The 18720-nt window shown below is 36.3% G+C and overlaps 1 protein-coding gene across 2 annotated transcripts in view; it reads left to right on the top strand.

Moving 5' to 3' along the window:
• Positions 1–18720, top strand: part of DEPDC1B (DEP domain containing 1B) — a 94170-nt gene that overhangs the window by 54874 nt on the left and 20576 nt on the right. For both annotated transcript variants that reach the window (XM_063086485.1, XM_063086484.1), the window contains exon 7: positions 1239–1379. In XM_063086485.1, the coding sequence (XP_062942555.1) occupies positions 1239–1379 (141 nt within the window). The remainder of the gene's footprint in view (positions 1–1238; positions 1380–18720) is intronic.

Here is an 18720-nt window from a genome sequence, read left to right as displayed (position 1 = left end):
ATGTGCAGATATTTCACAATTTCCATTATTTTAGCCAAATAAATGAAGTTATTTTATAGGAAGGAAACAGAATATTCAAACTCTCCTAGGTTTTTGAGGAGACCAAAAAAGCCAGTTTACGACGTCTCAGTAGCCTAGAAATGTGAAGGCCCAGAGTGCTTTACTGTCCTTTTTAGCTTGATCCTCTTTCTTTAGTTAACAGAGATTCTGTAGGAAGAATTTCCTTTTAATTTATCTTGGCCATTTCTTTCATTCTCCTGGGGGTAGAGGCCTATTTGGGTACAGTTGTTTAGTCTTCTACTGGCCCAGAACTGGCCGGTGTGGTTGCACTGTTTTCTTCCATGCTGTGATGGAAATAGAGAAGGCTGGCTGAGCTGTTCCCCCTGGGACCACTTGCCACTTTCCTCAAGGCACAGGCAGCTCCAGTTGTCTTGCAACTTGGCAGTGTAGATCTGTGGTTTGTGTGTGGATTGTTGGGGGCATTTGCTGCCAGCTTTGTAGGGAGGATTTTTTGTTCCTCTTTGGTTCCAGATACAAGGGATTCTTTGCCTTGCTGCTGGCTGAGACCAGGCTGTTTCAGGGTTCCTGTGGTTTCTACAACTTTGCAGTAGGACTCTACTTGATAAACTGTCTTCCGGTGATTGGTCATGGATCAAATAGAGACTTTATAATCAGAATTAATTAATAAGACAAAATGTACAATCTCCTTTTCAGGATATCTTCAAAAAAAGAGTTTACATTTTTGTTGGTCTGAAATAGCTTAGCTTAGAGGCAGAAACTGAATATTTTACTCAATTCTATGACTGCAATGATGATATAACCCATAATATAGCAATGATGAAATAATGAAAAACTTTAAAAATTGCTTCATAACTTGTGTCTATTACATATGTGACCTAATTGTTATTTGGTCAACTTTATCAAGGCTAGGAAAATATTGAATATTTTGAAGAAAATCATCATTGTTTACATTTAATAAAAATGCCTTTCAGAAGGACATAAAAAAAGAGTGGGTTTCTTTTAAAACAGAAGTTAGCTAGTGATGTCCTCATTTTTTTGTAATAGGTTTAAATTTAGATATAAAGAATATTTATGTAAGCAAAATGTATAATGTCACTTTTCCCCATGAAAACTTTTCTGTATATTTTGAATATCTGTGCATGCCACACATATGCACAGAGAATAATACTTGGAGGTAGTTGCCCCATTAATGTTTCTCTTTTTCTCTTTAAAAATAGGGCCCAACTGTTCCGATTTGAAGCAGCCTATGTACTTGGGATTTGAAAAAGACGTCTTTAAAACTATAGCAGATTACTATGGTCACTTGAAAGAGCCTCTGCTTACATTTCATCTTTTTGATGCTTTTGTCAGTGTATTAGGTAAGTTGGAATATAATGAACATATGTCTGCATTATTCATGTTGAATCATTCCATTTTTCACTGTCTTCAGACTTCCGTTAACAAAAGCCCATAGCATTTTAAAATTTATACTGATAGGGTGCTGGGCATACCTGCAGTCCTGCTCTATGAAGGAGTAAAATAAAATGGTTAAACACCATCATGAAACTCAAAGCAAGGACCAGTAGTTTTTATTTCTTAAGAAAGAATAATATGTTGTCTGTCATTTTTATATACAAGAGTATAACTTTACTGGTAGAGAAGAATGTAAATTTGACATTTACTTTTCATGACTAAATCTGTTACTCTGGATATGAATAGTCAAGTGTGTGAGGTATACTTTCATTTAGAAATCGAATTTTTTTTATAGAAGAAAGGTGTTTGTTTGTAGGACTATTAGTTATTCGAGACATGTAAAATAAATATGGTAACTTTATCATTCACCAAAACTTTTTGCTATTTCTCATATAGATTTATACTTTAAAATTTAAACTATGAAAGAACCATGGTAAAGAAAGGAAAAAAATCAACATTATTGCTATAGGTCTTTCTGATACTGTTCCTTTCTTCCTGGAAATCAGATTTTCCTGTTGGCTGTTGTAATTATTCAATGAGTATTATTGTCTTCTTGCCAAAGGTTTGTTTTAAAGACCAAATTATTATGTAGGTATCATATTCCATTATGTAAATTTGTAGCAATTAGCATACTCTTTATTTTTGTATATTGTGGGATTTAACAGTATTTCTTTTTTTCACTTTCCTTTTTTTCTCTTGCTTCTCTTTTCTTCCTTCTTTCTATCTTTCTTTTTGGATTGTGCCGTAGTATCCTAACAAAATATCAGCAATATGTGAATAAATTACCCAATCACAGTGCTTTAAATTTTAAGCTTTGGTAGGTTCTCTGATAATATCAAAGAAAATTCAACAATTATAAATCATTACAGAAGAATGAGTGTTTTCAGACAGACAGTGTTGGGAGCAAATGAAGGGATTAGGCCTAAGACTGGGTTTTGAGAACACTTGGTCTTGTCATTATTTTGTTTCCAACCAAGGAGGATTGGGGGCTTACATACTTGTGAAGATCATGCCTAGTGATGAATACTTGCTGTTGTTTAGTATGCTTGTGGACTAATTGAGTAGATTCCCATTATAGCCTCTTGTTGCCATTACGCCACTGGTAAAAGAAGAGTTCTAAAGACTAGATTAAAAATCACTTCTTAGATTTTCTTCTCATTTTCCATTTTCATAATGTTCTATGATAAAATTATCTGATTTAGAAATAAAAGGACTTGGAAATTTTAAAAACAATTCTATTTAGAATCAATTATATTTATGATGTTATGGTCTGTTCTATCACAATTATTCATTTTGATGTCAGCTAGGAATTAAAGCTGGCTATTTCCAAATTGATATCAGAGTCAGCTACCCTCTAAAATGCTGCTATCTATAGAGGGTTTGGGGTAGAGAAGGATGGGAAAATTGGGGAAATTTATTACTCTTAGGTATCAGCAAGAATGGACTAATGCATGTGAATGGTAATAACTTATTAACCTTGACTTATCCAGTCCTCCTCATTGAATATATTTGAGACACCTGCATTGAAAACTATTATTTTAAGGTCTTTATGTAGTGAAAGAAGAAAGAAGAAATCCTTCTAGACAATGGAAGACCATAATTTGTTTACATGATTAGCAAAGATTATCTAATATAGCAATCCTGCTAGAGTCTGTGGGAAAATGTAAATGTCTAGATATGTAGGTTGGATCCCAGTAGGGTTGACTCATCCCTTAAACCTTTTGACTTACTTTGATTGGAATAGGATGTCATTAGATAAAGTATTTTATTTTAAAGTAAGTAATCAGTCTACTTTGTGTAGGAGCAAAAAATTCTATGGCATTTTCAATGGAAATGATTTCAGTTTAGTTTAATGAACTCCTTTTTGAGGTTTATTCTTTTGCTTCTAATGTGGTTGGGCTTGATGTCAAAGCTGGGACCTGAGAGCAATTAGTCATTATTGACACATGAAACAGGTTATCAAAAAGCTCTTTTAAAAAAAAAAAAAAAAAAAAAAGGAAAACTTGTCAGTTTTGGAGATGTAAGACTTATTCTCTACTTACAATTTAAAAAATTATTCAATTTGGCTCAGCAGTCTGACCTAACAGCATAACTGTCCATAGTAATCGATCTTCATTTCCAAAATGGCAGTTCCCTGTAGTAAGATCAGAGCTCAGCTGACTCTTGAATGGGGTGAATGAGAAATAGTGGCATCCTTTACCCACACTGTATATCCACTGAGTTGGGTAGCATGCATTCATTTGGCATATTGAGGAAAAGGAGGAGGCAGATAGGAAGCTCAAAAGGGCATGGGAGCAAGGTAGTGTGTTTTGGAATATTGACTGACTTGTGGATTGTGTAATGCCAATATGAGAGCCCACACTGTTGGTCTATGGGCCAAATCTAGCCACATAATAGGCTACATTAGAAGCCACACCATAAAATACATCTTGTTTGACCTGTGTGTTTTAAAAAGGAAATTTAATTGGCAAACTTTAAGAAGTAGGAAATTAATATAAGAATTTATATTTCTGACTATTTTAGAAAAATTGGAAGATCCGGTAACTCTGGGCTTGAATTTTCGGTGGCACAAGATGCTGCAGCTATGTACTAAGTGTCTCCATTAGAAGGAACAAGTGTTTCAGGGATATGAACTCCAATTTGCTAAGTTTTCAATACTCCCCATTGCTTTTCACACTCTGAAGCCAAGTTCACTTGACTCCCTTCACTTACTTATCTTCTCCTATAGGCAGTTTAGTTTGTGACTCCTGATTTATTTGCTAGTAGGCTGGAAGACTGAGATAATAGCTCTTTGTTATTTCCTTCCTCCTAAATGTTAAATCTAGAAATGCCATTGACATTCACTAGACTAATCAGTCTGCATCATCTGTACTGGATCATCTAACTTAACTGGTTGCGATAGCCATCTGTGCTTTTTAACCTAGAAAATATCTGTAAGGTTAGGTTTTCCATTCATTGGTTATTTTGTCTTGTGACTTTCAGGAAGCCCTCTGGAGCTGTGTGCCATCTTTGCCTTGTTACCTGTTTCCCCTTATGTTTTTCAAGTGTTCTTAAGGTCCTTATTCTATGGTAATTCTTAAGAGAAAACAATTCTTTTTTTCAGAAAGTGCCTTTTTGGTGTGCTTGATCAGACAGAGGGCCCTTACCTGTGTTAGTCCCAAATTCTTGCTGGTGGTGGAAATTTAGGAAAATGCCTAGGTACTCCCTGGCTATAACTAAGTGTGTAAGCTGTTTATAAGTATACCAGTGATCACTTGGATAACTGACAAAACATTTGGAAAAAAATTTAAGACCTTTCTCACACCGTTTCAGCAGAATAAATTCCCACTGGGTTAGAGAATTGAATGTAAAAATGCAAATATAAAATACAGTTGATATTTATCTGGCTTTTAGGTGAGTAGAAGAGTTTCTAAGTGTAAAAGCAAAAGATGTTATAAAAATGAAGTATTTCCCTCATAGAAAAAGTCTCCCAGGGGACTGACTGGTTAGCTCAGTTGGTTAGAATGCAGCTTTATAACACCAAAGTCACAGATTCGGATCCCCCTATTGTCCAGCTGCCAAAAAAAAGAAAAAAAAAAGATAAACTCTCACAGATGGATTGCATAAGCTGTTTGGTTGGATTGTTTATTATCTTTTCATTATTTTATACTTATTTCACCAATGGCAATATCACCAAGCTCCTTTGTTTGTTGACCTGGTTGTACCCACTTTGACATTGTACCCACTTTGACAAATCAGCCTGTCTTTCTGGTCCTAGTTTCCTCTTTGATAAATGGTAGTGATGTCTGCCATACTTACAGATAAGAAAACACGAAAGTTAAAGCAAAGGGAAGCACTTATTTTCCTCCCAAGTATTTTCTTTTAAATAGTAAAAAATTGGGATAATGCATAAATTAGTATGGGATAATCATATATTTATGTCCAGCTACTTCTTTTCTCAAATGATTGGAAGATTTTTTTTTTGTAAAATTACTCTTGTGATAGATTTTTACGATCTAATTAGGGTAAGCACTGTTAATATCATTCCAAAATGCAAGAAACAAGTTGCCTCTGGGGCTACAGTAGGCCCTTTTTATTATCTCAAGAGAAGGAAGAATTAGTATGTTATGATTCTGAGACTATAGAAATGAAGAAAGATGAAAAAGTTACTTTTAGCTTATGTTTAGCAAGGTAAAATGAATCCAAAGAATAAAATAGTTACAACATTGAAACTCACTGGTTAAAAAGTGAAGATAGTATGCTAATGTCCTTCAGAGGTCCTTAAACCAGAAACTAAAGAGAACAAGCTCTTTAAAAATCAGTAATAACAAAAACAAAACAAAAATTAAAAAAAAGATAAAAGAACAGCAAAAAACCAAACAAACAAAAAGATAAAAATCAATAAAAGTTTATGATCTTGATGGATCCAAAATACTTGATCAAGATGTCTCCTGAATTCAGCTGTAGAGCTTCTGTATATTTTAAAGCTAAGTTCTCTTGCAATGATTTTTTTTCTCCTGATTTCTGTAGTGCACTTTTGTTGGCACAGCTTTTATTGAAGTAGAAAAGAAAAGATTAGGTAATGCTCAGCAATGATAAAGTAATTAGGAAACAGAAACAGAGAGCTCAGATTAAATTATTTTTGAGAATCTAATCATTCCTACATGCTTTTGAACTGAGGAAAGCAGTATGGGGACTCCAGGATTCAATGGCAGAACTAAAAGTGAGTCCTGCTTTGACATTTGTCGTTTTTTTTTTTCGTGACCGGCACTCAGCCAGTGAGTGCACCGGTCATTCCTATATAGGATCCGAACCCGCGGCGGGAGCGTCGCTGCGCTCCCAGCGCAGCACTCTACCGAGTGCGCCACGGGCTCGGCCCCTGCTTTGACATTTGAATGGATTGCAAATAACTAGCATCCTTGTGACTGTATGTGAGGAAGGACTTAGTAAGTATTATGGACACACCCAGCCTCAGCCCTTTCCCCATCCATCTCTTTGATCACATACCTACTTCATGGATAACTCATGTGTTGAGGACTTTCAATTCTGTGTCTTCATCGCAGATCTATCTCCTGAACTCAAAATCAGAATATTTATTCTGATTTATTTATTCTTTGTGTTCCTGGATGTTAAATAAGAACCTCAGCTCAAACTCAGAAGTCCCTGAACCACTGTTTATGAAACTGTGTGTTGGATGTGAAATTTATTTAGTAGAACATCATTAACAAAAAGAGACTTAGAACAATGCAAAATATCAGAGTGCATTGTATGTAGCAAGAGTAGGTATTTTCATAAACTTTTTGTTGTAGTTAAATATACAATGTATTGTTATGATAAAAAATATATTTCTTAATTTGGATAAGTGTTACTGGGGATGTTGAGAAATTGGACCCCTCAAACATTGCTGGTGGGAATATAATATGGTGCAGCCATTTTGTAAAATAGTTGGGCAGTTCCTTAAAAAGTTAAGAATGCAATTACCACGTGATTTAGCAATTCCATTCCTAGGTATATACCCAAGAGAACTGAAAACATATATCTGCACAACAACTCATACACCAATGTTCGTAGCAGCATTACTCAAAATAGCCAAAAAGTGGAAATGACGGAAATGTTCAAGGGATGAATGAGTTAAATGTGGCATATCCATACAATGAAATATTATTTATTCAGCCATTAAAATAAATGCATTACTGATACATTGTACAATGTGGATGAATCTTGAAAACATTATTCTTTTCTTTCTCTCTTTTTTTGCTGCAAAGATGGGTGTTAAAAACATTATTCTAAGTGAGAGAAGCCGAACACAAAGTATCACATATTATGATTCTGTTTATATGAAATGTCCAGATAGGTAAATCTATAGAGACAGAGATTAGCGGTCTCCAGGGAGTGGGAGGAGGAGAGAATGGGGAGTGATGGAAATGTCCTGGGATTAGATAATGGTGATGGGAATAACAGTGAATATGCTAATACCCACCAAACTGTACACTTAAAAAGGGTCATGTCAAAAAAAAAAGAAAGAAAGAAAGAAAGAAAAGAACAAGCAAAGAAAAAAGAACCAAATTGGACTTCACAGGAATTAAAAAATACAGTATCTCAAATGAAAATTTTGCTGCATGGGATTAGGAGCAGATTAGATACTATGGAAGAAAAAAGGTCAGTGAACTTGAAAACACACCGCAAAACCTAGCCTAAACAAAGCACAGAGAGAAAAAAGACCGGAGGTGGGGGGGAAGAAAACAGCCTTAATGACCTATGGGACAATATCAAGTAGTCTAATATATATGTAATTGAAATCCCTGAAGGGTGAAGGAGACAGAATGTATTTTTTTTTCCTCCCCTATGGCTGCTTTTAAGATTTTATCTTTATTGTTATTGGTTTTCAGGAATTTGATTATGATGTATCTTGGTGTGGTTGTTTAAATAAACAAAGAGGTATAGCTTATCAACCGATAGTGGAGATAAAATGGAATATTTAAAAGTACTTGTGTAGACATGCACAGAGGGAAGATGATGTGGAGACTCAGGGAGAAGGCCACGAGAAGATTGGACTGATGCTGCCACAAGCCAAGGAGTGTCTGGGCTACCAGAAGCTGGAAGAGAAGCAGTCTGAGGCCCATGCCAGATGCAGCTGTCCCAGAATCGACTCCTTTCCCTCCAGGGGCCGAGGGCCTGCAATCTTCATCTCTGAGACTGCGTGCTGAGCAACACCTGCCTGAGAATTAGCCTTCCTTGCTTAGCTCACCCCAGGAAGACAAAGGGCTGCAGCTCCCCACGACAGACTGGAGAGAGGACCTCAAGGAGGCTGCTGTACTGGTTGGCCTCTCCGGGGTCGTCCTCCACCTCCGGGGAGGGGCCTGGGGCTCCAGGAACCAGCTGAGATCCTGGAAGAGAGGAGGAGTTAGCCAGGCTGCTGGGTCTCTGAAGTTTGGTCTAGGGAGAGATGGCTGGGGCCAGTGGGCACAGGCTGGAACTGGGTGAGACCCCTGAGTTGCTGTAAAGCCCCCACCAAGGAGACTCTCACCAGATATGTTCCCTGGACTTTGGACTTCCCAGCCTCTGAAACTCCTCAGATCCTCGAGGACAGCAGGATTGTCCAGTCCACGTCTGCAGACCTAGCCCCAGCAGGTGCTCAATAAACATGAGGCAGATTGATGAGTGAACAGGCTCCGAAACTGGACCAGGCCAGCAGAGTTCTGAAGCAGCTGCTCATCCCAATCCAAGTCTTTGGAAACTTTGGAACTCTGAATAATCCAATTCCCTTCGTGGAAACTGTGTAAAACCTGCTTAGAAGTATTTCTCTTTATCCAGCATGGGAAGTGGAAGCTCAGCAGAGACCACACACCCTGCGGTACCGCCCCGTGACCCAGCAGCCCAGCATAGTCCAAGCTGACCAGAGAGGTGGCTCCCCAGAGAGGCCCAAGACCCGAGGCAACCACACACACAAGGCACTAGTGGCAACTAAGCAGTCACTGACGTAGCCATACCAACTTGGCAACCCCAGCAACATCTTAGTCAGACAATAGTGTCAAACCTGTGGACTGTAAAACCCCCTGCCACAATGTATAAACATCAAAGAAAAGATACCAGAAATAGGAAAAATTAAGAAAGTACACCAGGAAAGGGTAATAACTCTCAAGCTCTAGATCCTATAGAACAAGAAGCCCTTGAAATGTCTGACAAGGAATTTCGAGTGATAATTCTAAGGAAACTGAATGAGATACAAGAAAACTCAGCTAGACAACATGGTGAAATGAGGAAAAGTATACAAGACCTGAAAGAGGAAATGTACAAGGAAATCAATGCCCTGAAAAAATATGTAGCCGAGCTTGCCGAACTGAAGAATTCATTCAGCGAAATAAAAAACACAACGGAGAGTTTAACCAGCAGGCTTGCGGAGGTTGAAGAGAGAACCTCTGAACTTGAAGATGGGCTGTTTGAAATAACACAGGCAGACAAAAAAAAAAAAAGAAAAAAGAATGAAAGGCATTGAAGAAAATCTGAGTGAGATATCAGACAACCTTAAGCACTCAAATATCCAAGTCATGGGTATTCAAGAAGGGGAGGAAAAAGGTGATTGCATTGAGAACATATTCAACAATATAATAGCAGAAAACTTCCCAGGTATAGGAAAAATCACAGATCTTCAGATCCAGGAAGCTCAAAGATCTCCAAACGTATTCAACCCAAAAAGGTCTTCTCTAAGACATGTTATAGTCAAATTGGCAAAACTCAAAGACAAAGAGAGAATCTTAAAAGCTGCAAGAGAGAAGCGTCAAATCACCTATAAGGGAGCCCCAATCAGACTAACATCAGACTTTTCATCACGAACTCGAAAAGCCTGAAAGGAATGGGATGATATATTCAAAATACTAAAAGACAGAGATTGCCAGCCAAGAATACTCTACTCGGCAAGGCTATCCTTCTGAAATGAAGGGCAAATAGTATATTTCTCAGACAAACAAAAACTGTGGGAGTTCACCACCACACGACCACCCTTACAAGAAATTCTCAAGGGAGTACTAGGTTTGGTTCCTGAAAACTAACTACCACTGCCATAAAAACCCAAGAAAAATCAAAACCCACTAGTATAATAAAAATGGTGTTCATGAAGAGAAAACAAAAAGGCTATCTACAACCCAAGGAACCAACAAATACAGAAAACAAACAGTAAATCAGAAAGCAAGGAACTAAAGACACCTAAGACAACCAAACAATAATCAATAAAATGCTAGGAATAAATCAACACTTTTAAATAACAACTCTTAATGTAAAAGGCTTAAATTCCCCAATCAAAAGACACAGACTGGCTGACAGGATTAAAAAGGAGGACCCAACTATATGCTGCCTTCAAGAGACCCACCTCATCCATAAAGACTCACATAGACTAAGATTGAAGGGATGGAAAAAGATTTACCATGCAAACAGAAAAGAAAAACAAGCTGGAGTAGCTATTCTCATATCTGACAAAATAGGCTTTAAACTTCAAAGTACTTGTGGATACACCGAATCTAAGACGGCCCCTAATTTATTGCTCCCTGGTATCCTATGCCCTCATATAATTCCCAAACCTGTAGTGTAAATAGAACTGTGACTTGCTTCCAACCAAAAGAATGTGTCAAGAGTGATGTGCAGTGAAACAAATCTTAATAAATTTAAAACGATTGAAATTGTACTAAGTTCTCTGACAACACTGGAATTAAATTAGAACTCCAGGTCCAGATGGCTTTACTGGTGACTTCTACCAAACATTTAGGAAGAAATGATGTCAACTGTACAAAAATCCTTTCAGAAAACAGAAGATAAGGAAATAACTCCTGAATCATTTTGTGAGGCCAGAAGTATTCTTGTAATAAAGCCAAACAAAAACATTACACAAAAATATTGCAACACAGCAATATCCCTGATAAAACCAAATGCAAAAGTACTTTAAAAATTAGCAAATTGAATGTAGCAGTATATAAGAAGAGCAATAATACATCGTGAATCAGTGTGATTTCTCCCAGAAAGGTAAAATTTGTTTAATAGTCTAAAATCAATCAATATAATTTACCATATTAATAGAATCAAGGAAAAAACCTATATACACATCTCAATTATTGCAGGAAAAATGTGACAATATTCAACACTCATTAATGATAAAAATGCTAAGTAAATTGGGAATAGGAGGTAATTTCCTCAGCTTTATCAAGGGAACCTATGAGAACCTTATGGCTAACATTTTTCTTAATGGTGATAGACTGAATACTGTTCCCTAAGATCAGAAAAAGACAAAACTCTCTCTACTACTGTGCAAAATTTTATTAGAGGTCAGCAAGGCTTTCATGCCTTAATAGGCATGAAAACTAAATAAACAGTGTAAGATTGAAAGGAAGAAGTAAAACTATACTCATATTTGCCAAGGTCTTGAGCATATATGTGGAAAACCCTAAGGCATCTACCCCGCAAAACCAAAAAACGTCTGTTTGAAGTGATAAGTAAGCTTAGCAAGAAAGCAGGATAAAAGGCCAATATACAAAAATCAATTGGAAAACTAAAAACAAAAACCACATATTTCCAATAACATCAAGTAACATGGAATACTTAGGGATGAATTATAGATACTTAGGTATAAACACGGTATGTGCAAGGCCTGACAATGAACACTAGTAAACATTGTTGAGAGAAACTAAAGATGACTTTAACTAGAGGGGCATGCTGTGTTCATGGACTGAAAGATGCAATGTTGGGAAGATGTCAGTTCTCTAAAAATTAGTTCATAGGTTTATTACAATCTTGACAAAAATCTAAGGCTTTTTGGGGGGTATAATTTTCAATCTTACTGTAAAATATATTTGGAAATGCAAAGGATCTAGAACAGCCAAAACAATTTTGAAAAAGTAGAAAAGATTATAGAACTTATCACCTGTTTTTTAGTCTTACTATAAAATCTTACTATCAAGTGTGGTATTGGCATCTTATTATAAAGTTATGTAGTAAAGTATACTAGTATTTAGTGTGGTGTTTGCAAAAGGACAGATATTTAGATCTGTGGAGTAGAATAGAGTCTGGAAATAGATTCTCATATCTATAGTCAAGTGATTTTCAGCAAAGAAGCCAAGGGAAAGGACAATCTTTTCAGAATGTGGTGTTGGAACAATCAGATATCCATATAGAAAACATGAACTTTTGCACTTACCTTATACCATATTCAGACTTTACCTTGGAATGGATTATAGCTCAAACATAACAGATAAAGCTAAAAACTTTCTAGAGGAAAATCCTTGCAAATCTTTGGTAGGCAAAGATTTCTTAGTACAAAGAAAGCATAAACCATAAAATAAAAATTTAATTAAATAGACCATCAAATTTAGAAATTTCTGCTCTTTGAAATAAACCATTAAGAAAATGAAAAGACAAGAAAATGGGAGAATACAAGTATCTTCCCATTATATGAGGGTACTTCAAAAAGTTCATGGAAAGATTCATATTATCTTTTAATTCTATTTTCTCTGAACTTTTTGAAATACCCATGTATATCTGACAAATACTTATAACTGGAATATACTGATATAAAGAAGAACACCTCAGTAATAAGACAAATGGTGCAATAAAAAATGAGCAAAATATTTGAACAGATACTAAAAAGAAGATATGTGAAATGCTAATAAGCATGTGAAACAGTGATTAACATCATTAATTATTGATCATCAACATCATTAATTATTGATCGTCAACATCATTAGTCATCTGGGAAATGCAAATTAAAACCACAATGAGATATTATCATGTGCTTGCTAGAACAGCTAAAATCAAAGCAACTGAAAATACCAAGTGTTGGTGAGAATGTGGCGCTACTGGAGCACTCAGGCATTGCTGGTGTGGGTTGTAAAATGACACACCCACTTTGGAAAACAGTCTCATGGTTTCTCATAAAGTTAAGCATTACACATGCCATAATTCCATTCCTAGGTATTTACCCAAGAGAAAAGAACACATGTCCACACAAGACTTGAACGTGGATGCTCATAGGAGCTTTATTTGTAATATCAAAAAACTGGAAATAGTCTACATGTCTATCATGTAAACACTTTGTAGTATATCTGTGCAATGAAATATTACCCAGCAATAAAAATAAACTATGGGTACATACAACAACATAAATGATTCTCAAAAATATGCTGAGTGTACTTTACAATAGCCAAGAGTTGGAACCAGCCCAAATGTCCATCATCAGATGAGTGGATACGGAAAATGTGGTACATCTACACAATGGAATACTACTCAGCTATAAAAACGAATGAAATACTGCCATTTGCAACAACATGGATGGACCTTGAGAGAATTATATTAAGTGAAACAAGTCAGGCACAGAAAGAGAAATACCACATGTTCTCACTTATTGGTGGGAGCTAAAAATTAATATATAAATTCACACACACACACACACACACACACACACAAAAAAACGGGGGGGGAGAAGATATCACAACCACAATTACTTGAAGATGATACGACAAGCAAACAGAAAGGACATTGTTGGGGGGGAGGAGGGGAGGGAGAAGGGAGGGAGGTTTTGGTGATGGGGAGCAATAATCAGCCACAATGTATATTGACAAAAAAAAAAAAAAAAAAATACTGAGTGTTAAAAGTCAATCTGGTTCCATTGATATGAAATAGGAAAGGAAAATCTAATCCATAGAGACAGAAAGCAAGTTAGAGGTTGCCTGGGTGTATGCGATCAAGAGGCCTGACTACAAAAAACATCAGTAGGTTCTTTGGGGTGATGGAAGTGTTTTCTATTTTGATGTGTGATGGCTCATTGAGCTATACATTTAAAATGAGTACATTTTGGTAGTATGTTAATTATAACTTAAAGTTGAACAAAAAAGCAACTCGTTATTTGAAGGCTTTTCATCTGCTTTTGAGATTTTAAACCTGGGATACCCTTGATTCAGATATTTTACTCTAATGAATAGTCATGGATGCACATGTAGAATTAGCTGAAAGGGTGGTTTGTCCATCACAACGTTGTAATAATAAGAACTTTAAAAAGCCCAGCATTTCAGATTTGGATAAATAATTATTAGTACTCATATCCAAGTGAAGGGGAATATACAACATTATTTACTAAAAATATTAAATCTAAATAAATTCCCATTTTATATAGCCAGTTAAAAAAAATTGAGCCAGGGTTTGGCAACACAAACAAAATGTAGTCATATAAAACGGAAGGGAGGCAGACAGAGAAACTAGAAGAGTTAAACAAAACGAAACAAAAACCCACCCCTCCCCCCAAAAAACCTCACAAAAATTAAGTTATTTAAAAAGGTGATCTGTTTGTGTATTGACTATGTGCATGACCATTATAAAGTCTGAAATGATTTTATCAAGGCTCAGATGGGGAAACAGACATGCATGCTGCTTCTTTTGAAACGTTCAGAAAGCAGAAGCTTGCTTTGGTGGAATTAAAACAGAGCTCAGACTTGTTGCTCCCTTTTACAGGAGTAAAAAGGGAAGAAAGGGTTTATAAAAATGTAAATCCCGATCTTTATCCCCTGGAACACAGAGGTATAGCAGAGAATGGCTCCTCTTGCAAAACTTGAAATCTGAGAATGCAACAAAGCTGTAATTTGTAATTAAGTCTCACTGGTGCAAAGGATTTAACTGATTGAATTGTATCAATAAGTAATCTCTTTGGTGGTCATCCAGGAACACTTAAAACTTCATAGAGCCAATTAATGGAAAAATAATACCCTACATCTGTAACATGCATACATACCAGTTCTTTTTCATGGACTGTCTTAGTTCATCTCATTTTGAGGAAATAGTTGTCGAATGACTTCTGTGTGTGTATGTATTAAGTATTCAGATATAGACTTTCAGAGGAAATTAACTTCCTCTTACGCATCACTCATTTGTATTTTCCTGGGACTGATCAGTTACTACCTGTGACCCTCTTTGGTGTTCCATGATATCCCCTGGATAGATCTCTTACTGTCTTCCACATTGCTTTGTAGTGGTTTAAGTTTGTATTCCCCACCAGACTGTGAGCATCTTGAGAATGAGATCTTTGTCTTACCAACTTTTGGATTCTCAGATGCTGGCACACTCAATCTTAGTACATTTTAGGCTCTTTGTAAATGTTTGTTGAGTGAATGTATTAATGATTTCCAAGTATGTATTTCCAGTGTTGCCTATCCCCTAGATTCCAGTGCTGTTATCTCCATCTGCCTATTGAATATTTCCATCAGTCAGTCTTTCACAAACCCAAACTGCTTACCTTCCATGAGGAATCAGCAGCCTCTTCTGTCTCCAGTATTTTTGAAGGTCCTCTTAAAGCTGAACTTTCTTTGTTCCATTGTCCACAATTGCATTATCTTAGCATCCTGTTTTAAAATGCTTTTATTATGCAAGTTTTATAAGGGTTGAATGATAGCTTTCAAACTGATTTAGATAAATTGAAATCAAACAATGAATGTCCCGTAAGAACAGAAGAATGACAACTGAGAAAAAGGAATGTATTTAAAAACTAACATGTGGGATGTATAGCACAAGAAGCAGCTTGTTAGGGGAACTGTGGAGGCTTAGGAGAGTATAGATATATCTCCGAGGTGTCACATTTTTATTTCTTATACTTTAATTATTTGTGCAACAATGGAAACCATTATATCATTGACATCCACAGAATATTCATAACACTGTTCTTAGCCCACGTGTGACCTTTTGTTCCATCAGACCTTTCACCAATTATCTTTCAAACAATTTTTAAAATTTTCTAACACTCTCAAATTTGTAAGAACAGCTATAAGTACAGTCCAAAGAACGTTTTTTCCTGAACCGTTTGAGAGTAAGTTGCTGATCTGATGCCCTATTACATCTAAACACTTCTGTGTGTTTTCCTACAAACTCAGTCATTCTCCTACAGGACCAAAATACAAGCATAAAAATTAGGAAAGTAATACTGATTCATTTTTATTAGATCCTACTCAAGTTTGCCAGTCATTTCAAAGTTCCTCAGTTTTGCTTTGTCTGATGTCTTCTCGTGATTACATTAGGGACATGGCATTTTTGGCAGGTTACAACAGCCACAATGACATGTTCTTCTCATTGCATCTCATCAGGTGGTACACAGCCTCAACTGGTCTTGTTACTGGTGATGTGCACTTTGATCAATTGATTAAGGCGACATCTGTCAGGCTTCTCCACTATGTAGTTACTTTTTTTCTCTTTGTAATTAATAGTATTTTATGAGGTGATAACTTTGAAAAATGTGTAAGTAACCTTTCCCACATCATCCTTTACCTGTTTTTACCTGTTTTTTTTCTTTTTTGTCATTCTAAAAATGTATTCTGGATACTAATCCTTTGTACCTTCTATCTTGTAAATATCATTTCCTGTTCTGTGGCTTGTCTTTTGATTTTAATCCAAAGATAAGGAACTTTTATGTTTTATTTCAGTCAAATTAATTTGTGTGTCTTATTTAAAAAGTCTTTCTATATCTTTCTGTCACAAAGAGATTGTGTACGTTTAAGATTTTTAAGTTTTTTTTTTTCATGTTTAGGTCTCTAATTTCTCTTGATTGATATAATTTATTTTAAAAATTAACTTCATCGAGGTATAATTAACATACAGTTAAATGTGCTCATTTTAATTACAGCTCAGTGAGTTTTAATGAGTGTATACTTGTGTGACTACCATTACAAGTAATATATAGACCATTTTCATCACCCCTAAAGGTTTTTTTGTGCTCTCTCTTGGTCAATCTGCTACCCTACCACTGCCACCAGACAACTAGAAATATTTTCTCTACTTAGATTAGAGTTTCATACAAATAAAATTGTATGGTATGTACTTTGTATCTGGCTTATTTTGCTCAATATAATGTTTTTGAGATTTTTCATATTGGCACACATACCAGTATTTGTCACGTTATTGCTGAGTAGTCTGTTACATGGATATACCATAATTTGTTTATCCGTTCACCTATTGAGAGACACGTGGATTGTTTCCAGTTTTAGGCTATTATGAATAGAGCTTCTATGAATATTCATGTACAATTCTTTATAGGAACACATACCTTTACTTCTTTTGGATAAATAACTAGGAGTAGGATTTCTGAGTCACATGGTAAATGTATGTTTACTTTTATATGAAGGTGACAAACTTTTCCAAAGTAGTCATGCCATTTACATTCCAACCAGTGATGTGTGAGAATTCCAGTAGCTCTACATCCTTGTGAACACATGGCAGTGTTAGTCATTTAACTTTAGCCACTTGGGTGTGTAGTGGTACAGCTTTACAGTTTTAACTTGCACTTTTCTGGTAACTAGTAATGTTGGACAACTTTTAATTTGCTCAGTGGCCATTTATATATTTTCTTTTGTAAAGTGCCCATTCAAATCTTCTGCCCATTTTTTATTGGCTTATTTATTCTATTATTGAGTTGTGGGAGTTATTTGCACGAGGGTACTTCAAAAAGTTCGTGGAAAAATAGATTAAAAGATAATATGAATCTTTCCATGAGCTTTTTGAAGTACTGTGGCGTTCTGCTAAGGCTAATGTCTGGCTCCTGCTCACAGAGCCAATTGTCTAGTTCTTAAACCTGTTGGTGATGCCAATTGTGAAGCTACTCAACCATGACTCTGCCAGTTGTGGTGTTCTTTTACCTGCCAGTAATCCCACACTGACTGGGCCGATTATTTAGCTAAGGCTGGGTCTGGAGCCCACAGACCCCTCAAACCCTTTCACAGACTGGGTCACAAACTCTTCACATGCCATGCTGGGTCACCAGACCCCTTCACGCAGGTCTATGAGCTAGGTAACTGGCCAAAAGGTCCTTGGAGTCATAGGTTGGAAAGCATAGCTATGCCGGGCCGACACCTGAAGCTGACGCCCGCCTGCCTGCTTCACTAAAACTCTCTCTACTCTCTCTGTCTCTCTCTACCTCTCTCTTTCTCTCTCTGTCTCTGTCTGAAGAATACAAGAATTGCAGCAAAACTAAAAAGATACATTGGCGCACATGTGCACTAACCACACCCCCCCATAACCCCCCCCCCCACAACCCCGACACAATTTGCCTACAATGGACGTGCTGAACCACACCCAACTGGACCTGAAGCGAGGGTCCTGACCAAACTATTCTATTTTCCCAACAATTACCCTTATATTCTGCATGTAAATCCTGTGTTAAGCATGTGTATTGTAAATGTTTTCTCCCAGATTGTGCTTTTCTTGTCCATTTTCTTAACAATATCTTTTGAAAAATGTAAATTTTTAGTTTTGAAGTCCATTTTTTATGGATCATGATTTTGTCTCAAGAAATCTTTGCCTACTTTTAAATGATCATGTTATACCACTTCACATATGTTGTTACTATCTTACAACAGTGCTCCTTAATTTTCTCCCTCCTGCCCTTTGTGCTGTTGTGGTCATGCATTTTACGGCTACATGTGCTATGAACTCTACTATACATTTTTATCATTTTTTCTTTAAATAGACAAGTTTCTTGTAAAGAAATTGAGAAACAAGAGGCAAGCTTTATCTATCCACATATTAATCTTTTCTGGTACTCTTCATTCCTTTGTATAGATCCAGGTTTCCATCTGGCATTACTTTTCTTCTGCTTGAAAAACATCCTTTAACATTTCTTGTGGTATAGGTCTCTTGGCAACAAATTCTCTCAGCTTTGTTGTTTTTGTTTTATTGATGGGAGGGGGTCTGAAACGTCATTATTTTGACTAAATTTTGGAAGTTAAAGAATTCCAAGTTGTTGGTTTTTCTTCT

Source organism: Cynocephalus volans, chromosome 2, assembly GCF_027409185.1.
Source record: "Cynocephalus volans isolate mCynVol1 chromosome 2, mCynVol1.pri, whole genome shotgun sequence".
NCBI classification, from domain to species: domain Eukaryota; kingdom Metazoa; phylum Chordata; class Mammalia; order Dermoptera; family Cynocephalidae; genus Cynocephalus; species Cynocephalus volans.
The sequence above is the reverse complement of the archived record's forward strand: the minus strand, read 5'-3'. Positions and strand labels throughout refer to the sequence as shown.